General features: G+C 54.5%; 1 protein-coding gene across 16 annotated transcripts in view; it reads left to right on the forward strand.

The window, feature by feature from the left end:
- The window catches only part of LOC106587673 (unconventional myosin-Va), a 98,364-nt gene that overhangs the window by 75,309 nt on the left and 5,101 nt on the right, over positions 1-17,954 (forward strand). For 10 of the 16 annotated variants that reach the window (XR_006762257.1, XR_006762254.1, XR_006762256.1 and 7 more), the window contains 12 exons: positions 9,548-9,628; positions 9,798-9,996; positions 12,224-12,292; positions 12,752-12,845; positions 12,954-13,100; positions 13,933-14,087; positions 14,255-14,344; positions 14,522-14,672; positions 15,066-15,250; positions 16,430-16,527; positions 16,621-16,795; positions 17,704-17,784. Coding sequence is in view for 11 of the 16 variants with exons in the window: in XM_045708922.1 (XP_045564878.1) it covers positions 9,548-9,628; positions 9,798-9,996; positions 12,224-12,292; positions 12,752-12,845; positions 12,954-13,100; positions 13,933-14,087; positions 14,255-14,344; positions 14,522-14,672; positions 15,066-15,250; positions 16,430-16,527; positions 16,621-16,795; positions 17,704-17,784 (1,525 nt within the window). In the remaining 5 variants the exon portion in view is untranslated. The remainder of the gene's footprint in view (positions 1-9,547; positions 9,629-9,797; positions 9,997-12,223; positions 12,293-12,751; positions 12,846-12,953; positions 13,101-13,932; positions 14,088-14,254; positions 14,345-14,521; positions 14,673-15,065; positions 15,251-16,429; positions 16,528-16,620; positions 16,796-17,703; positions 17,785-17,954) is intronic. The other 6 variants (XM_045708928.1, XM_045708933.1, XM_045708929.1 and 3 more) reach the window with 3 other exon arrangements.

The following is a 17,954-nucleotide window of genomic DNA, read 5'->3' on the forward strand; positions in this document are numbered from 1 at the left end:
TGTGTTGTGTTTTGTTAGTTCCATCATGTTGCTACCACCCTGTGTTGTGTTTTGTTAGTTCCATCATGTTGCTACCACCCTGTGTTGTGTTTTGTTAGTTCCATCATGTTGCTACCACCCTGTGTTGTGTTTTGTTAGTTCCATCATGTTGCTACCACCCTGTGTTGTGTTTTGTTAGTTCCATCATGTTGCTAACACCCTGTGTTGTGTTTTGTTAGTTCCATCATGTTGCTAACACCCTGTGTTGTGTTTTGTTAGTTCCATCATGTTGCTACCACCCTGTGTTGTGTTTTGTTAGTTCCATCATGTTGCTACCACCCTGTGTTGTGTTTTGTTAGTTCCATCATGTTGCTACCACCCTGTGTTGTGTTTTGTTAGTTCCATCATGTTGCTACCACCCTGTGTTGTGTTTTGTTAGTTCCATCATGTTGCTACCACCCTGTGTTGTGTTTTGTTAGTTCCATCATGTTGCTACCACCCTGTGTTGTGTTTTGTTAGTTCCATCATGTTGCTACCACCCTGTGTTGTGTTTTGTTAGTTCCATCATGTTGCTACCACCCTGTGTGTTACGTGGCATTCAGAATCCTTGTCATTTCAGATTGTGATCATTTTGCTTGTTCTCTACCAGGGGTTGGAACCTAAATTATTTTCCAATTGTTTTGTTCTGAACAGAAACATACATTTTTTTTGTTCCGACCAGCAAAATAAAGTTCTGAACCAGTTCGAACCCAACAAAAAGCAAAGATTAATATCATTCCTTTCTGTTCCTTTATATACCTCTGAAATTAACTTTTATTTAACATTTAGCTCGACATGAAATGACTTCACCAATCGGTGAGGATATAGCAGGTTGCTATGAAGCGGTCAAGCTATTTACATGCATTGGACAGACGAATGTAGGGCGTTGGATGCGACTGAAATTTTCCGGGTGGGGAAAGAGTGGGAGGGTGGAGGAGGATTGGCTTGAAACGGTGGGCATCTTGTTGTTATGACATGCATCATCTGAATTAGACCCACAGAATTATACCTTCGGAAGAGCGGCTTATATGAAGGAACTTTGAATGTCTTTGAACTTCAGAAAGTTGTCTTAACGTTGGACCAGTCCTGCTGGTTTGTGCAGAGCAGCACCAGAATTCAAATAAAAACATTTCTGACCTTTTTGTAGTTAGTAAATCAAATCCATCCTGTTCCTTGAAAAATGTCTTTATTTTCCAGTTGTTGGTTCTGTTCCCTGAACTGGTTCCAACCCCTGTTCTAAACACACATTGATTCAGAATACTAAGCACAACAAGCACACACACACACACACACACACACAGCATGAGACTGCACCACCCCACCTCTCCTAGTCCACCACCACCCCACCTCTAGTCCACCACCACCCCACCTCTAGTCCACCACCACCCCACCTCTAGTCCACCACCACCCCCCCACCTCCCCTAGTCCACAACCACCCCACCTCCTCTAGTCCACCACCACCCCACCTCCTCTAGTCCTCCACCACCCCACCTCCTCTAGTCCACCACCACCCCCGCCTCCTCTAGTCCACCACCACCCCGCCTCCTCTAGTCCACCACCACCCCACCTCCTCTAGTCCACCACCACCCCGCCTCCTCTAGTCCACCACCACCCCGCCTCCTCTAGTCCACCACCACCCCACCTCCTCTAGTCCACCACCACCCCACCTCCTCTAGTCCACCACCACCCCACCTCCTCCTAGTCCACCACCACCCCACCTCCTCTAGTCCACCACCACCCCACCTCCTCTAGTCCACCACCACCCCGCCTCCTCTAGTCCACCACCACCCCGCCTCCTCTAGTCCACCACCACCCCGCCTCCTCTAGTCCACCACCACCCCGCCTCCTCTAGTCCACCACCACCCGCCTCCTCTAGTCCACCACCACCCCCTCCTCTAGTCCACAACCACCCCACCTCCTCTAGTCCACCACCACCCCCTCCTCTAGTCCACCACCACCCCCTCCTCTAGTCCACCACCACCCCCCTCCTCTAGTCCACCACCACCCCACCTCCTCTAGTCCTCCACCACCCCACCTCCTCTAGTCCTCCACCACCCCACCTCCTCTAGTCCTCCACCACCCCACCTCCTCTAGTTCTCCACCACCCCATCTCCTCTAGTCCTCCTCCAGTCCACCTCCTCTTGTCCTCCACCAACTCACCAACTTCTGTAGTCCACCACCACCCCACCTCCTCTAGTCCACCACCACCCCACCTCTAGTCCACCACCACCCCTTCTCCTCTAGTCCACCACCACCCCACCTCCTCTAGTCCACCACCACCCCACCTCCTCTAGTCCACCACCACCCCACCTCCTCTAGTCCACCACCACCCCACCTCCTCTAGTCCACCACCACCCCACCTCCTCTAGTCCACCACCACCCCACCTCTCCTAGTCCACCACCACCCCATCTCCTCTAGTCCACCACCACCCCACCTCTCCTAGTCCACCACCACCCCACCTCCTCTAGTCCACCACCACCCCACCTCTCCTAGTCCACCACCACCCCATCTCCTCTAGTCCACCACCACCCCACCTCTCCTAGTCCACCACCACCCCACCTCCTCTAGTCCACCACCACCCCACCTCCTCTAGTCCACCACCACCCCACCTCCTCTAGTCCACCACCACCCCGCCTCCTCTAGTCCACCACCACCCCGCCTCCTCTAGTCCACCACCACCCCGCCTCCTCTAGTCCACCACCACCCCACCTCCTCTAGTCCACCACCACCCCACCTCCTCTAGTCCACCACCACCCCACCTCCTCTAGTCCACCACCACCCCACCTCCTCTAGTCCACCACCACCCCACCTCCTCTAGTCCACCACCACCCCACCTCCTCTAGTCCACCACCACCCCACCTCCTCTAGTCCACCACCACCCCACCTCCTCTAGTCCACCACCACCCCACCTCCTCTAGTCCACCACCACCCCACCTCCTCTAGTCCACAACCACCCCACCTCCTCTAGTCCACCACCACCCCCTCCTCTAGTCCACCACCACCCCCTCCTCTAGTCCACCACCACCCCGCCTCCTCTAGTCCACCACCACCCCACCTCCTCTAGTCCTCCACCACCCCACCTCCTCTAGTCCTCCACCACCCCACCTCCTCTAGTCCTCCACCACCCCACCTCCTCTAGTCCTCCACCACCCCACCTCCTCTAGTCCTCCTCCAGTCCACCTCCTCTTGTCCTCCACCAACTCACCAACTTCTCTAGTCCACCACCACCCCACCTCTCCTAGTCCACCACCACCCCACCTCTAGTCCACCACCACCCCTTCTCCTCTAGTCCACCACCACCCCACCTCCTCTAGTCCACCACCACCCCACCTCCTCTAGTCCACCACCACCCCACCTCCTCTAGTCCACCACCACCCCACCTCCTCTAGTCCACCACCACCCCACCTCCTCTAGTCCACCACCACCCCACCTCTTCTAGTCCACCACCACCCCACCTCCTCTAGTCCACCACCACCCCACCTCCTCTAGTCCACCACCACCCCACCTCCTCTAGTCCACCACCACCCCACCTCTCCTAGTCCACCATCACCCCATCTCCTCTAGTCCACCACCACCCCACCTCTCCTAGTCCACCACCACCCCACCTCTCCTAGTCCACCACCACCCCACTCCTCTAGTCCACCACCACCCCACCTCCTCTAGTCCACCACCACCCCACCTCCTCTAGTCCACCACCACCCCACCTCCTCTAGTCCACCACCACCCCACCTCCTCTAGTCCACCACCACCCCACCTCCTCTAGTCCTCCACCACCCCACCTCCTCTAGTCCACCACCACCCCACCTCTCCTAGTCCACCACCACCCCACCTCCTCTAGTCCACCACCACCCCACCTCCTCTAGTCCACCACCACCCCACCTCCTCTAGTCCACCACCACCCCACCTCTCCTAGTCCACCACCACCCCACCTCCTCTAGTCCACCACCACCCCACCTCCTCTAGTCCACCACCACCCCACCTCCTCTAGTCCACCACCACCCCACCTCCTCTAGTCCACCACCACCCCACCTCCTCTAGTCCACCACCACCCCACCTCTTCTAGTCCACCACCACCCCACCTCTCCTAGTCCACCACCACCCCACCTCTTCTAGTCCACCACCACCCCACCTCCTCTAGTCCACCACCACCCCACCTCCTCTAGTCCACCACCACCCCACCTCTTCTAGTCCACCACCACCCCACCTCCTCTAGTCCACCACCACCCCACCTCTCCTAGTCCACCACCACCCCACCTCCTCTAGTCCACCACCACCCCACCTCTCCTAGTCCACCACCACCCCACCTCCTCTAGTCCACCACCACCCCACCTCCTCTAGTCCACCACCACCCCACCTCCTCTAGTCCACCACCACCCCACCTCCTCTAGTCCACCACCACCCCACCTCCTCTAGTCCACCACCACCCCACCTCCTCTAGTCCACCACCACCCCACCTCCTCTAGTCCACCACCACCCCACCTCTCTCTAGTCCACCACCACCCCACCTCCCCTAGTCCACCACCACCCCACCTCCTCTAGTCCACCACCACCCCACCTCCTCTAGTCCACCACCACCCCACCTCCTCTAGTCCACCACCACCCCACCTCCTCTAGTCCACCACCACCCCACCTCCTCTAGTCCACCACCACCCCACCTCCTCTAGTCCACCACCACCCCACCTCCTCTAGTCCACCACCACCCCACCTCTTCTAGTCCACCACCACCCCACCTCCTCTAGTCCACCACCACCCCACCTCCTCTAGTCCACCACCACCCCACCTCCTCTAGTCCACCACCACCCCACCTCCTCTAGTCCACCACCACCCCACCTCCTCTAGTCCACCACCACCCCACCTCCCCTAGTCCACCACCACCCCACCTCCTCTAGTCCACCACCACCCCACCTCCTCTAGTCCACCACCACCCCACCTCCTCTAGTCCACCACCACCCCACCTCCTCTAGTCCACCACCACCCCACCTCCTCTAGTCCACCACCACCCCACCTCCTCTAGTCCACCACCACCCCACCTCCTCTAGTCCACCACCACCCCACCTCCTCTAGTCCACCACCACCCCACCTCCTCTAGTCCACCACCACCCCACCTCCTCTAGTCCACCACCACCCCACCTCCTCTAGTCCACCACCACCCCACCTCCTCTAGTCCACCACCACCCCACCTCCTCTAGTCCACCACCACCCCACCTCCTCTAGTCCACCACCACCCCACCTCCTCTAGTCCACCACCACCCCACCTCCTCTAGTCCACCACCACCCCACCTCCTCTAGTCCACCACCACCCCACCTCCTCTAGTCCACCACCACCCCACCTCCTCTAGTCCACCACCACCCCACCTCCTCTAGTCCACCACCACCCCACCTCCTCTAGTCCACCACCCCACCTCCTCTAGTCCACCACCACCCCACCTCCTCTAGTCCACCACCACCCCACCTCCTCTAGTCCACCACCACCCCACCTCCCCTAGTCCACCACCACCCCACCTCCTCTAGTCCACCACCACCCCACCTCCTCTAGTCCACCACCACCCCACCTCCTCTAGTCCACCACCACCCCACCTCCCCTAGTCCACCACCACCCCACCTCCTCTAGTCCACCACCACCCCACCTCCTCTAGTCCACCACCACCCCACCTCCTCTAGTCCACCACCACCCCACCTCCTCTAGTCCACCACCACCCCACCTCCTCTAGTCCACCACCACCCCACCTCCTCTAGTCCACCACCACCCCACCTCCTCTAGTCCACCACCACCCCACCTCCTCTAGTCCACCACCACCCCACCTCCTCTAGTCCACCACCACCCCACCTCCTCTAGTCCACCACCACCCCACCTCCTCTAGTCCACCACCACCCCACCTCCTCTAGTCCACCACCACCCCACCTCTCTCTAGTCCACCACCACCCCACCTCCTCTAGTCCACCACCACCCCACCTCCTCTAGTCCACCACCACCCCACCTCCTCTAGTCCACCACCACCCCACCTCCTCTAGTCCACCACCACCCCACCTCCTCTAGTCCACCACCACCCCACCTCCTCTAGTCCACCACCACCCCACCTCCTCTAGTCCACCACCACCCCACCTCCTCTAGTCCACCACCCCACCTCCTCTAGTCCACCACCACCCCACCTCCTCTAGTCCACCACCACCCCACCTCCTCTAGTCCACCACCACCCCACCTCCTCTAGTCCACCACCACCCCACCTCCTCTAGTCCACCACCACCCCACCTCCTCTAGTCCACCACCACCCCACCTCCTCTAGTCCACCACCACCCCACCTCCTCTAGTCCACCACCACCCCACCTCCTCTAGTCCACCACCACCCCACCTCCTCTAGTCCACCACCACCCCACCTCCTCTAGTCCACCACCACCCCACCTCCTCTAGTCCACCACCACCCCACCTCCTCTAGTCCACCACCACCCCACCTCCTCTAGTCCACCACCACCCCACCTCCTCTAGTCCACCACCACCCCACCTCCTCTAGTCCACCACCACCCCACCTCCTCTAGTCCACCACCCCACCTCCTCTAGTCCACCACCACCCCACCTCCTCTAGTCCACCACCACCCCACCTCTCTCTAGTCCACCACCACCCCACCTCCTCCTAGTCCACCACCACCCCACCTCCTCTAGTCCACCACCACCCCACCTCCTCTAGTCCACCACCACCCCACCTCCTCTAGTCCACCACCACCCCACCTCCCCTAGTCCACCACCACCCCACCTCTCCTAGTCCACCACCACCCCACCTCCTCCTAGTCCACCACCACCCCACCTCCTCTAGTCCACCACCACCCCACCTCCTCTAGTCCACCACCACCCCACCTCCTCTAGTCCACCACCACCCCACCTCTCCTAGTCCACCACCACCCCACCTCCTCTAGTCCACCACCACCCCACCTCCTCTAGTCCACCACCACCCCACCTCCTCTAGTCCACCACCACCCCACCTCCTCTAGTCCACCACCACCCCACCTCTCTCTAGTCCACCACCACCCCACCTCCTCTAGTCCACCACCACCACCTCCTCTAGTCCACCACCACCCCACCTCCTCTAGTCCACCACCACCCCACCTCCTCTAGTCCACCACCACCCCACCTCCTCTAGTCCACCACCACCCCACCTCTTCTAGTCCACCACCACCCCACCTCCTCTAGTCCACCACCACCCCACCTCCTCTAGTCCACCACCACCCCACCTCCTCTAGTCCACCACCACCCCACCTCCTCTAGTCCACCACCCCACCTCCTCTAGTCCACCACCACCCCACCTCCTCTAGTCCACCACCACCCCACCTCCTCTAGTCCACCACCACCCCACCTCCTCTAGTCCACCACCACCCCACCTCCTCTAGTCCACCACCCCACCTCCTCTAGTCCACCACCACCCCACCTCCTCTAGTCCACCACCACCCCACCTCCTCTAGTCCACCACCACCCCACCTCCTCTAGTCCACCACCACCCCACCTCCTCTAGTCCACCACCACCCCACCTCCTCTAGTCCACCACCACCCCACCTCCCCTAGTCCACCACCACCCCACCTCCTCTAGTCCACCACCACCCCACCTCCTCTAGTCCACCACCACCCCACCTCTCCTAGTCCACCACCACCCCACCTCCTCTAGTCCACCACCACCCCACCTCCTCTAGTCCACCACCACCCCACCTCCTCTAGTCCACCACCCCACCTCCTCTAGTCCACCACCACCCCACCTCCTCTAGTCCACCACCACCCCACCTCCTCTAGTCCACCACCACCCCACCTCCTCTAGTCCACCACCACCCCACCTCCTCTAGTCCACCACCACCCCACCTCCCCTAGTCCACCACCACCCCACCTCCTCTAGTCCACCACCACCCCACCTCCTCTAGTCCACCACCACCCCACCTCCTCTAGTCCACCACCACCCCACCTCCTCTAGTCCACCACCACCCCACCTCCTCTAGTCCACCACCCCACCTCCTCTAGTCCACCACCACCCCACCTCCTCTAGTCCACCACCACCCCACCTCCTCTAGTCCACCACCACCCACCTCCTCTAGTCCACCACCACCCCACCTCCTCTAGTCCACCACCACCCCACCTCCTCTAGTCCACCACCACCCCACCTCCTCTAGTCCACCACCACCCCACCTCCTCTAGTCCACCACCCCCACCTCCTCTAGTCCACCACCACCCCACCTCCTCTAGTCCACCACCACCCCACCTCCTCCTAGTCCACCACCACCCCACCTCCTCTAGTCCACCACCACCCCACCTCTCCTAGTCCACCACCACCCCACCTCCTCTAGTCCACCACCACCCCACCTCCCCTAGTCCACCACCACCCCACCTCCTCTAGTCCACCACCACCCCACCTCTCCTAGTCCACCACCACCCCACCTCCTCTAGTCCACCACCACCCCACCTCCTCTAGTCCACCACCACCCCACCTCCTCTAGTCCACCACCCCACCTCCTCTAGTCCACCACCACCCCACCTCCTCTAGTCCACCACCACCCCACCTCCTCTAGTCCACCACCACCCCACCTCCCCTAGTCCACCACCACCCCACCTCCTCTAGTCCACCACCACCCCACCTCCCCTAGTCCACCACCACCCCACCTCCTCTAGTCCACCACCACCCCACCTCCTCTAGTCCACCACCACCCCACCTCCTCTAGTCCACCACCACCCCACCTCCTCTAGTCCACCACCACCCCACCTCCTCTAGTCCACCACCCCACCTCCTCTAGTCCACCACCACCCCACCTCCTCTAGTCCACCACCACCCCACCTCCTCTAGTCCACCACCCCACCTCCTCTAGTCCACCACCACCCCACCTCCTCTAGTCCACCACCACCCCACCTCCTCTAGTCCACCACCACCCCACCTCCTCTAGTCCACCACCACCCCACCTCCTCTAGTCCACCACCACCCCACCTCCTCTAGTCCACCACCACCCCACCTCCTCTAGTCCACCACCACCCCACCTCCTCTAGTCCACCACCACCCCACCTCCTCTAGTCCACCACCACCACCTCCTCTAGTCCACCACCACCCCACCTCCTCTAGTCCACCACCACCCCACCTCCTCTAGTCCACCACCCCCACCTCCTCTAGTCCACCACCACCCCACCTCCTCTAGTCCACCACCATCCCACCTCCTCTAGTCCACCACCACCCCACCTCCTCTAGTCCACCACCACCCCACCTCCTCTAGTCCACCACCACCCACCTCCTCTAGTCCACCACCACCCCACCTCCTCTAGTCCACCACCCCACCTCCTCTAGTCCACCACCACCCCACCTCCTCTAGTCCACCACCACCCCACCTCCTCTAGTCCACCACCCCCCACCTCCTCTAGTCCACCACCACCCCACCTCCTCTAGTCCACCACCACCCCACCTCCTCTAGTCCACCACCACCCCACCTCCTCTAGTCCACCATCATCCCTCATCCCCCTCTTTGTTTAGCCTTTTTTCTGTTCCCTTTCTTTCCTTTGTGTTTGTTTGTCAGATTCCCCACTGCTGACTTCCATAGGCTGAATGAGGACGGAGAGCTGTGGCTGGTATATGAAGGGTTAAAGGAGACCAACAGGTTAACCGTGTGTGTGTGTGTGTGTGTGTGTGTGTGGACCGGGGGTGGTGTGAGGCTGTTTGCTCTTGCTCCCTCCATCCCATATTTTCTCCTTCACGCTTTCCCAATCTCCTATAGTAGTTGAAGAATGATTCTCTTCTTCTCTCTCCATCCCCACCTCTCCTCTCAGACTGTTGGAGGGCCAGATGCAGCAGCAGAGGCGTAGCTATGACAACGAGGTGGAGGTGTTGCGAGGGGAGTTACAGAGTGTTAAAGAGGAGAATAACCGTCAACAACAGCTGCTAGCCCAGAACCTGCAGCTCCCGCCAGAGGCACGCATAGAGGCTAGTCTACAGCATGAGATCACACGACTCACCAACGAAAACCTGGTACGTTACACACTTACACACACGTATATACACATATATACACACACATATATACACACATATATACACACACATATATACACATATATACACACATATATATATACACACACATATATATACACACACATATATACACATATATACGCACACATATATACACATATATACACACACATATATACACACACATGTATACACATATATATATACACACACATATATACACACACATATATACACATATACACACACATATATACACACACACATATATACACATATATACACATATATATATATATATACACATATATACACACACATGTATACACATAGTATACACACACATATATACACACACATATATACACATATATACACACACATATATACACACACATATATACACACACATATATACACACACATATATACACATATATACACACACATATACACACACATGTATACACATAGTATACACACACATGTATACACATAGTATACACACACATATATATACACACACATATATACACATATATACACACACATATATACACACATATACACACACATGTATACACATAGTATACACACACATACACACACATATATACACACACATGTATACACATAGTATACACACACATATATACACACACATATATATATACACATATACACACACATATATACACACATGTATACACATAGATACACACACATGTATACACTCACACATACACGGAGTGTACAAAACATTAAGGACACCTGCTCTTTCCATGACATAGACTGACCAGGTGAATCCAGGTGAAAACTATGATCCCTTATTGATGTCACCTGTTAAATCCACTTCAATCAGTGTAGATGAAGGGGAGGAGACAGGATAAAGAAGGATTTAAACAATCGAGACATGGATTGTGTGTGTGGCATTCAGAGGGTGAATGGGTGAGACAAAATATTTAAGTGCCTTTGAACGGGGTGTGGTAGTAGGTGTCAGGCGCACCGGTTTGTGTCAAGAACTGCAACGCTGCTGGGTTTTTCACACTCAACAGTTTCCCGTGTGTATCAAGAATGGTTCACCACTCAAAGGACATCTAGCCAACTTGACACTACTGTGGGAACCATTGTAGTCAACATGGGCCAGCATCCCTGTGGAACGCTTTCCACACCTAACCAATTAAGGCTGTTCTGAGGGGAAAAGGGGAGGGGCAACTCAATGTTAGGAAGGTGTCCTTAATGTTTTGTACACCCAATGTATACACACGCTTACAAACATGCAAACGTGTACACACATGCAGTCACACACACACATTTTAAAACACAAATTGTAATACTTTTATGAAATGATTTAAGCGTTCAAAAGGTCATAGATGAATGAAAAAACAGATACATATTCAGACCAGATCACCTCACCAAGACAACCTGCTGCCATCAACCAGCACTTCCCTTATTGGTCGCTAGTGTTACTGTGATACTTACTGTTTTACTGAGGGGGTGTGTGTCCAACACCACCCTGATGTGTGTGTCCTGTGAGAACACCCTCTGGTGTGTGCGTCCTGTGAGAACACCCTCTGGTGTGTGTGTCCTGTGAGAACACCCTCTGGCGTGTGTGTCCTGTGAGAACACCCTCTGGTGTGTGTGTGTGTGTGTCCTGTGAGAACACCCTCTGGTGTGTGTGTGTGTCCTGTGAGAACACCCTCTGATGTGTGTGTCCTGTGAGAACACCCTCTGGTGTGTGTGTGTGTGTGTCCTGTGAGAACACCCTCTGGTGTGTGTGTGTGTCCTGTGAGAACACCCTCTGGTGTGTGTGTTCTGTGAGAACACCCTCTGGTGTGTGTGTCCTGTGAGAACACCCTCTGGTGTGTGTGTTCTGTGAGAACACCCTCTGGTGTGTGTGTTCTGTGAGAACACCCTCTGGTGTGTGTGTCCTGTGAGAACACCCTCTGGTGTGTGTGTGTCCTGTGAGAACACCCTCTGGTGTGTGTGTCCTGTGAGAACACCCTCTGGTGTGTGTGTTCTGTGAGAACACCCTCTGGTGTGTGTGTTCTGTGAGAACACCCTCTGGTGTGTGTGTGTGTGTCCTGTGAGAACACCCTCTGGTGTGTGTGTGTGTGTCCTGTGAGAACACCCTCTGGTGTGTGTGTTCTGTGAGAACACCCTCTGGTGTGTGTGTTCTGTGAGAACACCCTCTGATGTGTGTGTGGATGTCACCTAACAGGAGATGCTGAGGACTGAGGATCCAACAGCATATCGCAGCGCCAAAGTCAACATATTACGACGGATGGTTGTATGTCGAGTCTAAGGACATTGTGTGTGTTTCTCTGCACGTGTGTGACCACTAACAAAGTTTGGTGTGTGTCAGATTTCTACTTTAACTCTGTTAACCCACAACAGACAAATCCAGCAGAGCACCTCTTCTCTCTAACTCACACAGGAGGTCAATGTGTTAAACCCAGCACCTCTTCTCTCTGTTAACATACAGCCAGGCCTTGTTTCAAATTAGCACCCCCCCTCTCTAACCCCACAGAGGACCAAATAAGTACCCCTGTTTTAAATCAACCCCCTCTCTCTCTCCAACCCACTGGGTAAGGGAGCCTGTTTTTTGTCTGAACTTTGACCATTGTCAGCTTCCTGTTTGACTGCTGATCCCTTGGCTTTGATAAACTGATCGACTATTGCCAACCTCACCCTCTCTCTCTCTCTCTCTCTCTCTCTCTCTCTCTCTCTCTCTCTCTCTCTCTCTCAGGACCTCATGGAACAGCTGGAGAAGCAGGATAAAACTATCCGTAAGCTTAAGAAACAGCTGAAGGTGTTCTCGAAGAAGATTGGAGAAATGGGAGGTAAGGAAGGAGACGTACCTGACCGTCTGTGTAGATGGGCGTCTGTTGGACCTGAATTTGTGTTATCTGACCGTGTGTATGTGTACCTAAACGTGTGTGTGTGTGTAGCTGGCCATGTTGAGACTATATCTCCGGGTCAGATGGTTGAAGAGACGGTCCGTCCGGTGAACATTCCTCGTCGTGAGAAAGACTTCCAGGGAATGTTGGAGTACAAGAAGGAGGATGAGCTGAAACTGGTTAAGAACCTCATACTGGGTATGTAACCTCCACTCTGACCTATAACCCTGAACACAAACCATTCTCAATCTTGCACTCTCTTTTAACTCTCTCACCACCTCTCTCTCTCACCACCTCGCTCTCTCACCACCTCTCTCTCTCACCACCTCTCTCTCTCTCACCACCTCTCTCTCTCTCTCTCTCTCTCACCACCTCTCTCTACCTCTCTCTCTCTCTCTCTCTCTCTCTCTACCTCTACCTTTTTTTCTCTCTACCTTTCTTTACCTCTCCCTCTCTCTCTACCTCTCTCTCTCTCACCACCTCTACCTCTCTCTCTCTCTCTCTCTCTCTCACCACCTCTCTCTCTCTACCTCTCTCTCTCTCTCTCTCTCTCTCTCTCTACCTCTACCTTTTTTTCTCTCTACCTTTCTTTACCTCTCCCTCTCTCTCTCTACCTCTCTCTCTCTCTTACCTCTCTCTCTCTCTCTACCTCTCTCTCTCTACCTCTCTCTCTCTCTCACCTCTCTCTCTCTCTACCTCTCTCTCTCTCTACCTCTACCTTTTTTCCCCTCTACCTTTCTTTATTTACCTCTCCCTCTCTCCCTCTCTCTCTCCCTCTCTCTCTCTACCTCTCTCTCTACCTCTCTCTCTACCTTTCTTTATTTACCCCTCTCTCTATCTCTCTCTCTACCTTTCTTTATTTACCCCTCTCTCTCTACCTTTTTTTATTTACCCCTCTCTCTCTACCTCTCTCTCTACCTTTCTTTCTCTACCTCTCTCTCTCTACCTCTCTATGAGTGTTAGAGAGAAGTTTTTCTGTTTATACATAGATAATCCAATAGTCTATTGTAACAGTGAATATCTGTAACAGAGTTGAAGCCTCGTGGTGTAGCGGTGAATCTGATCCCAGGCCTGCCAGCCTACATCCTGTTCATGTGTCTGAGGCATGCTGACTATGTCAACGATGACCAGAAGGTCAGAACGCTGCTCACATCCACCATCAACAGCATCAAGAAGATACTCAAGGTGCGCAGGGCTCTGGTTTAAAGCAGTGCACTATATAGGGTATAGGAAGGATGTAATGTGGGGCGCACACCCTATGATGTCAGTAAAACTACATTAAGTTGCTCCTGTATTTGTGTAGTAACACTGTAATTACACTAGTATCTATATTGTCATTTTATCTCTGACAGAAACGGGGGGATGACTTTGAGACGGTCTCTTTCTGGCTGTCCAACACCTGCCGCTTCCTACACTGTCTCAAACAGTACAGCGGAGATGAGGTGAGACCGGACCCAGCACACACACACACACACACACACACACACACACACGACAGTCTGAAACGGTACAGCGGAGGTGAGGTACACCCCAAAACACAGACACACTTTATTCTTGCGATGCTCCAACTTGTGTGTTTGTATCTGTTTCTCTCTTCCTCCTCCTCTCTGTTCCTGCAGTCGTTTATGAAGCACAACACTCCTAAGCAGAATGATCACTGCCTGTCTAACTTTGACCTGGCTGAGTACCGTCAGGTCCTCAGTGACCTGGCCATTCAGATCTACCAGCAGCTCATCAAATGCATGGAGAGCATCCTACAGCCCATGATTGGTGAGTACACCACTGTGTGTGTTTTTATTGGACCTTTATTTAACTAGGCAAGTCAGTTAAGAACAAATTCTTATTTACAATGACGGCCAAACCCGGACGACGCTGGGCCAATTGTTCCCCACCCTGTGGGACTCCCAATCATGACCGGATGTGATACAGCCTGGATTCTAACCAGGGAATGTAGTGAAGCTTCTTGCACTGAGATGCAGGGCCTTAGACCATAGACCCACTCAGTGGTGTGTGGGTGGGTGAACATCCAAGTGTGTGTGTGTGTGTGTGTGTGTGTGTGTGTGTGTGTGTGTGTGTGTGTGTGTGTGTGTGTGTGTGTGTGTGTGTGTGTGTGTGTGTGTGTGTGTGTGTGTGTGTGTGTGTGTGTGTGTGTGTGTGTGTCAGTCTCTGGTATGTTGGAGCATGAGACCATCCAGGGGGTGTCGGGGGTTAAGCCGACCGGTCTGCGTAAACGGACATCGAGCATCGCTGACGAGGGAACCTACACGCTGGAATCCATCTTACGCCAGCTCAGCGCTTTCCACTCCACCATGTGTCAGCACGGCACCGACCCTGAACTCATCAAACAGGTCCGTGTGTGTTCTGACCCTGACCCTTGGTTGTGTTCTGACCCCAGGTTGTGTTCTGACCCCAGGTTGTGTTCTGACCCTGACCCCAGGTTGTGTTCTGACCCCTGGTTGTGTTCTGACCCTTGGTTGTGTTCTGACCCCAGGTTGTGTTCTGACCCCAGGTTGTGTTCTGACCCCAGGTTGTGTTCTGACCCCAGGTTGTGTTCTGACCCCGGTTGTGTTCTGACCCCAGGTTGTGTTCTGACCCTGACCCCAGGTTGTGTTCTGACCCCAGGTTGTGTTCTGACCCCAGGTTGTGTTCTGACCCCAGGTTGTGTTCTGACCCGTGGTTGTGTTCTGACCCCAGGTTGTGTTCTGACCCCAGGTTGTGTTCTGACCCCAGGTTGTGTTCTGACCCAGGTTGTGTTCTGACCCGTGGTTGTGTTCTGACCCCAGGTTGTGTTCTGACCCTTGGTTGTGTTCTGACCCTTGGTTGTGTTCTGACCCCAGGTTGTGTTCTGACCCCAGGTTGTGTTCTGACCCCAGGTTGTGTTCTGACCCTTGGTTGTGTTCTGACCCTTGGTTGTGTTCTGACCCCAGGTTGTGTTCTGACCCTTGGTTGTGTTCTGACCCTGACCCCAGGTTGTGTTCTGACCCCAGGTTGTGTTCTGACCCTTGGTTGTGTTCTGACCCCAGGTTGTGTTCTGACCCCCCAGGTTGTGTTCTGACCCCTGGTTGTGTTCTGACCCTTACCCCGGTTGTGTTCTGACCCCAGGTTGTGTTCTGACCCGGACCCCAGGTTGTGTTCTGACCCCAGGTTGTGTTCTGACCCCTGGTTGTGTTCTGACCCTTGGTTGTGTTCTGACCCTGACCCCTGGTTGTGTTCTGACCCCAGGTTGTGTTCTGACCCTTGGTTGTGTTCTGACCCCTGGTTGTGTTCTGACCCCAGGTTGTGTTCTGACCCCAGGTTGTGTTCTGACCCCAGGTTGTGTTCTGACCCTTGGTTGTGTTCTGACCCTTGGTTGTGTTCTGACCCCATTTTCTGACCCCAGGTTGTGTTCTGACCCCAGGTTGTGTTCTGACCCTTGGTTGTGTTCTGACCCTTGGTTGTGTTCTGACCCCAGGTTGTGTTCTGACCCTGACCCCTGGTTGTGTTCTGACCCAGGTTGTGTTCTGACCCGTGGTTGTGTTCTGACCCAGGTTGTGAAGCAGCAGTTCTACATCATTGGAGCTGTGACTCTCAACAATCTGCTGCTGCGTAAAGACATGTGCTCCTGGAGCAAAGGCATGCAGATCAGGTCGGTTCAGCGAGGCTGTCATGTCTTAGTATGTATAGACAGACTGGGTTTTATAGAGAGTGTGTGTGTAACGTATATAATGTGGTGTACCAGGTATAACGTGAGTCAGCTGGAGGAGTGGCTGCGTGACAAGTCTCTGATGCTGTGTGGAGCCAAGGAGACTCTGGAGCCTCTGATTCAGGCTGCTCAGCTGCTGCAAGTCAAGAAGAAGACGGACGAAGACGCTGAGGCCATCTGCTCCATGTGCAACAGCCTGTCCACATCTCAGGTAACCAATCACAGCTCACTATTCTGCTCATGTACTAAACTAACCAATTAGAGCCCTTTCTACCGCTCAGGTACTGAACTAACCAATCACAGCCCTCTCTACCACTCAGGTCCTGAACTAGTCAATCACAGCCCTCTCTACCACTTAGGTCCTGAACTAGTCAATCACAGCCCTCTCTACCACTTAGGTCCTGGACTAGTCAATCACAGCCCTCTCTACCACTTAGGTCCTGAACTAGTCAATCACAGCCCTCTCTACCACTTAGGTCCTGAACTAGTCAATCACAGCCCTCTCTACCACTTAGGTCCTGAACTAACCAATCACAGCCCTCTCTACCACTTAGGTCCTGAACTAGTCAATCACAGCCCTCTCTACCACTTAGGTCCTGAACTAACCAATCACAGCCCTCTCTACCACTTAGGTCCTGGACTAGTCAATCACAGCCCTCTCTACCACTTAGGTCCTGAACTAGTCAATCACAGCCCTCTCTACCACTCAGGTCCTGAACTAGTCAATCACAGCCCTCTCTACCACTCAGGTCCTGAACTAGTCAATCACAGCCCTCTCTACCACTTAGGTCCTGAACTAGTCAATCACAGCCCTCTCTACCACTTAGGTCCTGGACTAGTCAATCACAGCCCTCTCTACCACTTAGGTCCGGAACTAGTCAATCACAGCCCTCTCTACCACTTAGGTCCTGGACTAGTCAATCACAGCCCTCTCTACCACTTAGGTCCTGAACTAGTCAATCACAGCCCTCTCTACCACTTAGGTCCTGTTCTAACCAAACCCAGCCCTCAGGTAATCAACTTACCAGTCAAGCCCAATCAATGCAGAGAATGGGACAGGGGATCAGTTGAGTTAATAGTTCAAGGTTCAAGTAAGGAAGTTTGTCTCTGTGTTCCCAGATTGTGAAGGTGTTGAACCTGTACACTCCAGTCAACGAGTTTGAAGAGAGGGTGTCTGTTACCTTCATACGAACCATACAGGTAAGGTCTGTCTGTCTGTCTGTCTGTCTGTCTGTCTGTCTGTCTGTCTGTCTGTCTGTCTGTCTGTCTGTCTGTCTGTCTGTCTGTCTGTCTGTCTGTCTGTCTGTCTGTCTGTCTGTCTGTCTGTCTGTCTGTCTGTCTGTCTTTGCATATAAGTAACTGTAACTAAT

Source organism: Salmo salar, chromosome ssa26 (genome assembly GCF_905237065.1).
Source record: "Salmo salar chromosome ssa26, Ssal_v3.1, whole genome shotgun sequence".
Lineage (NCBI taxonomy): Eukaryota > Metazoa > Chordata > Actinopteri > Salmoniformes > Salmonidae > Salmo > Salmo salar.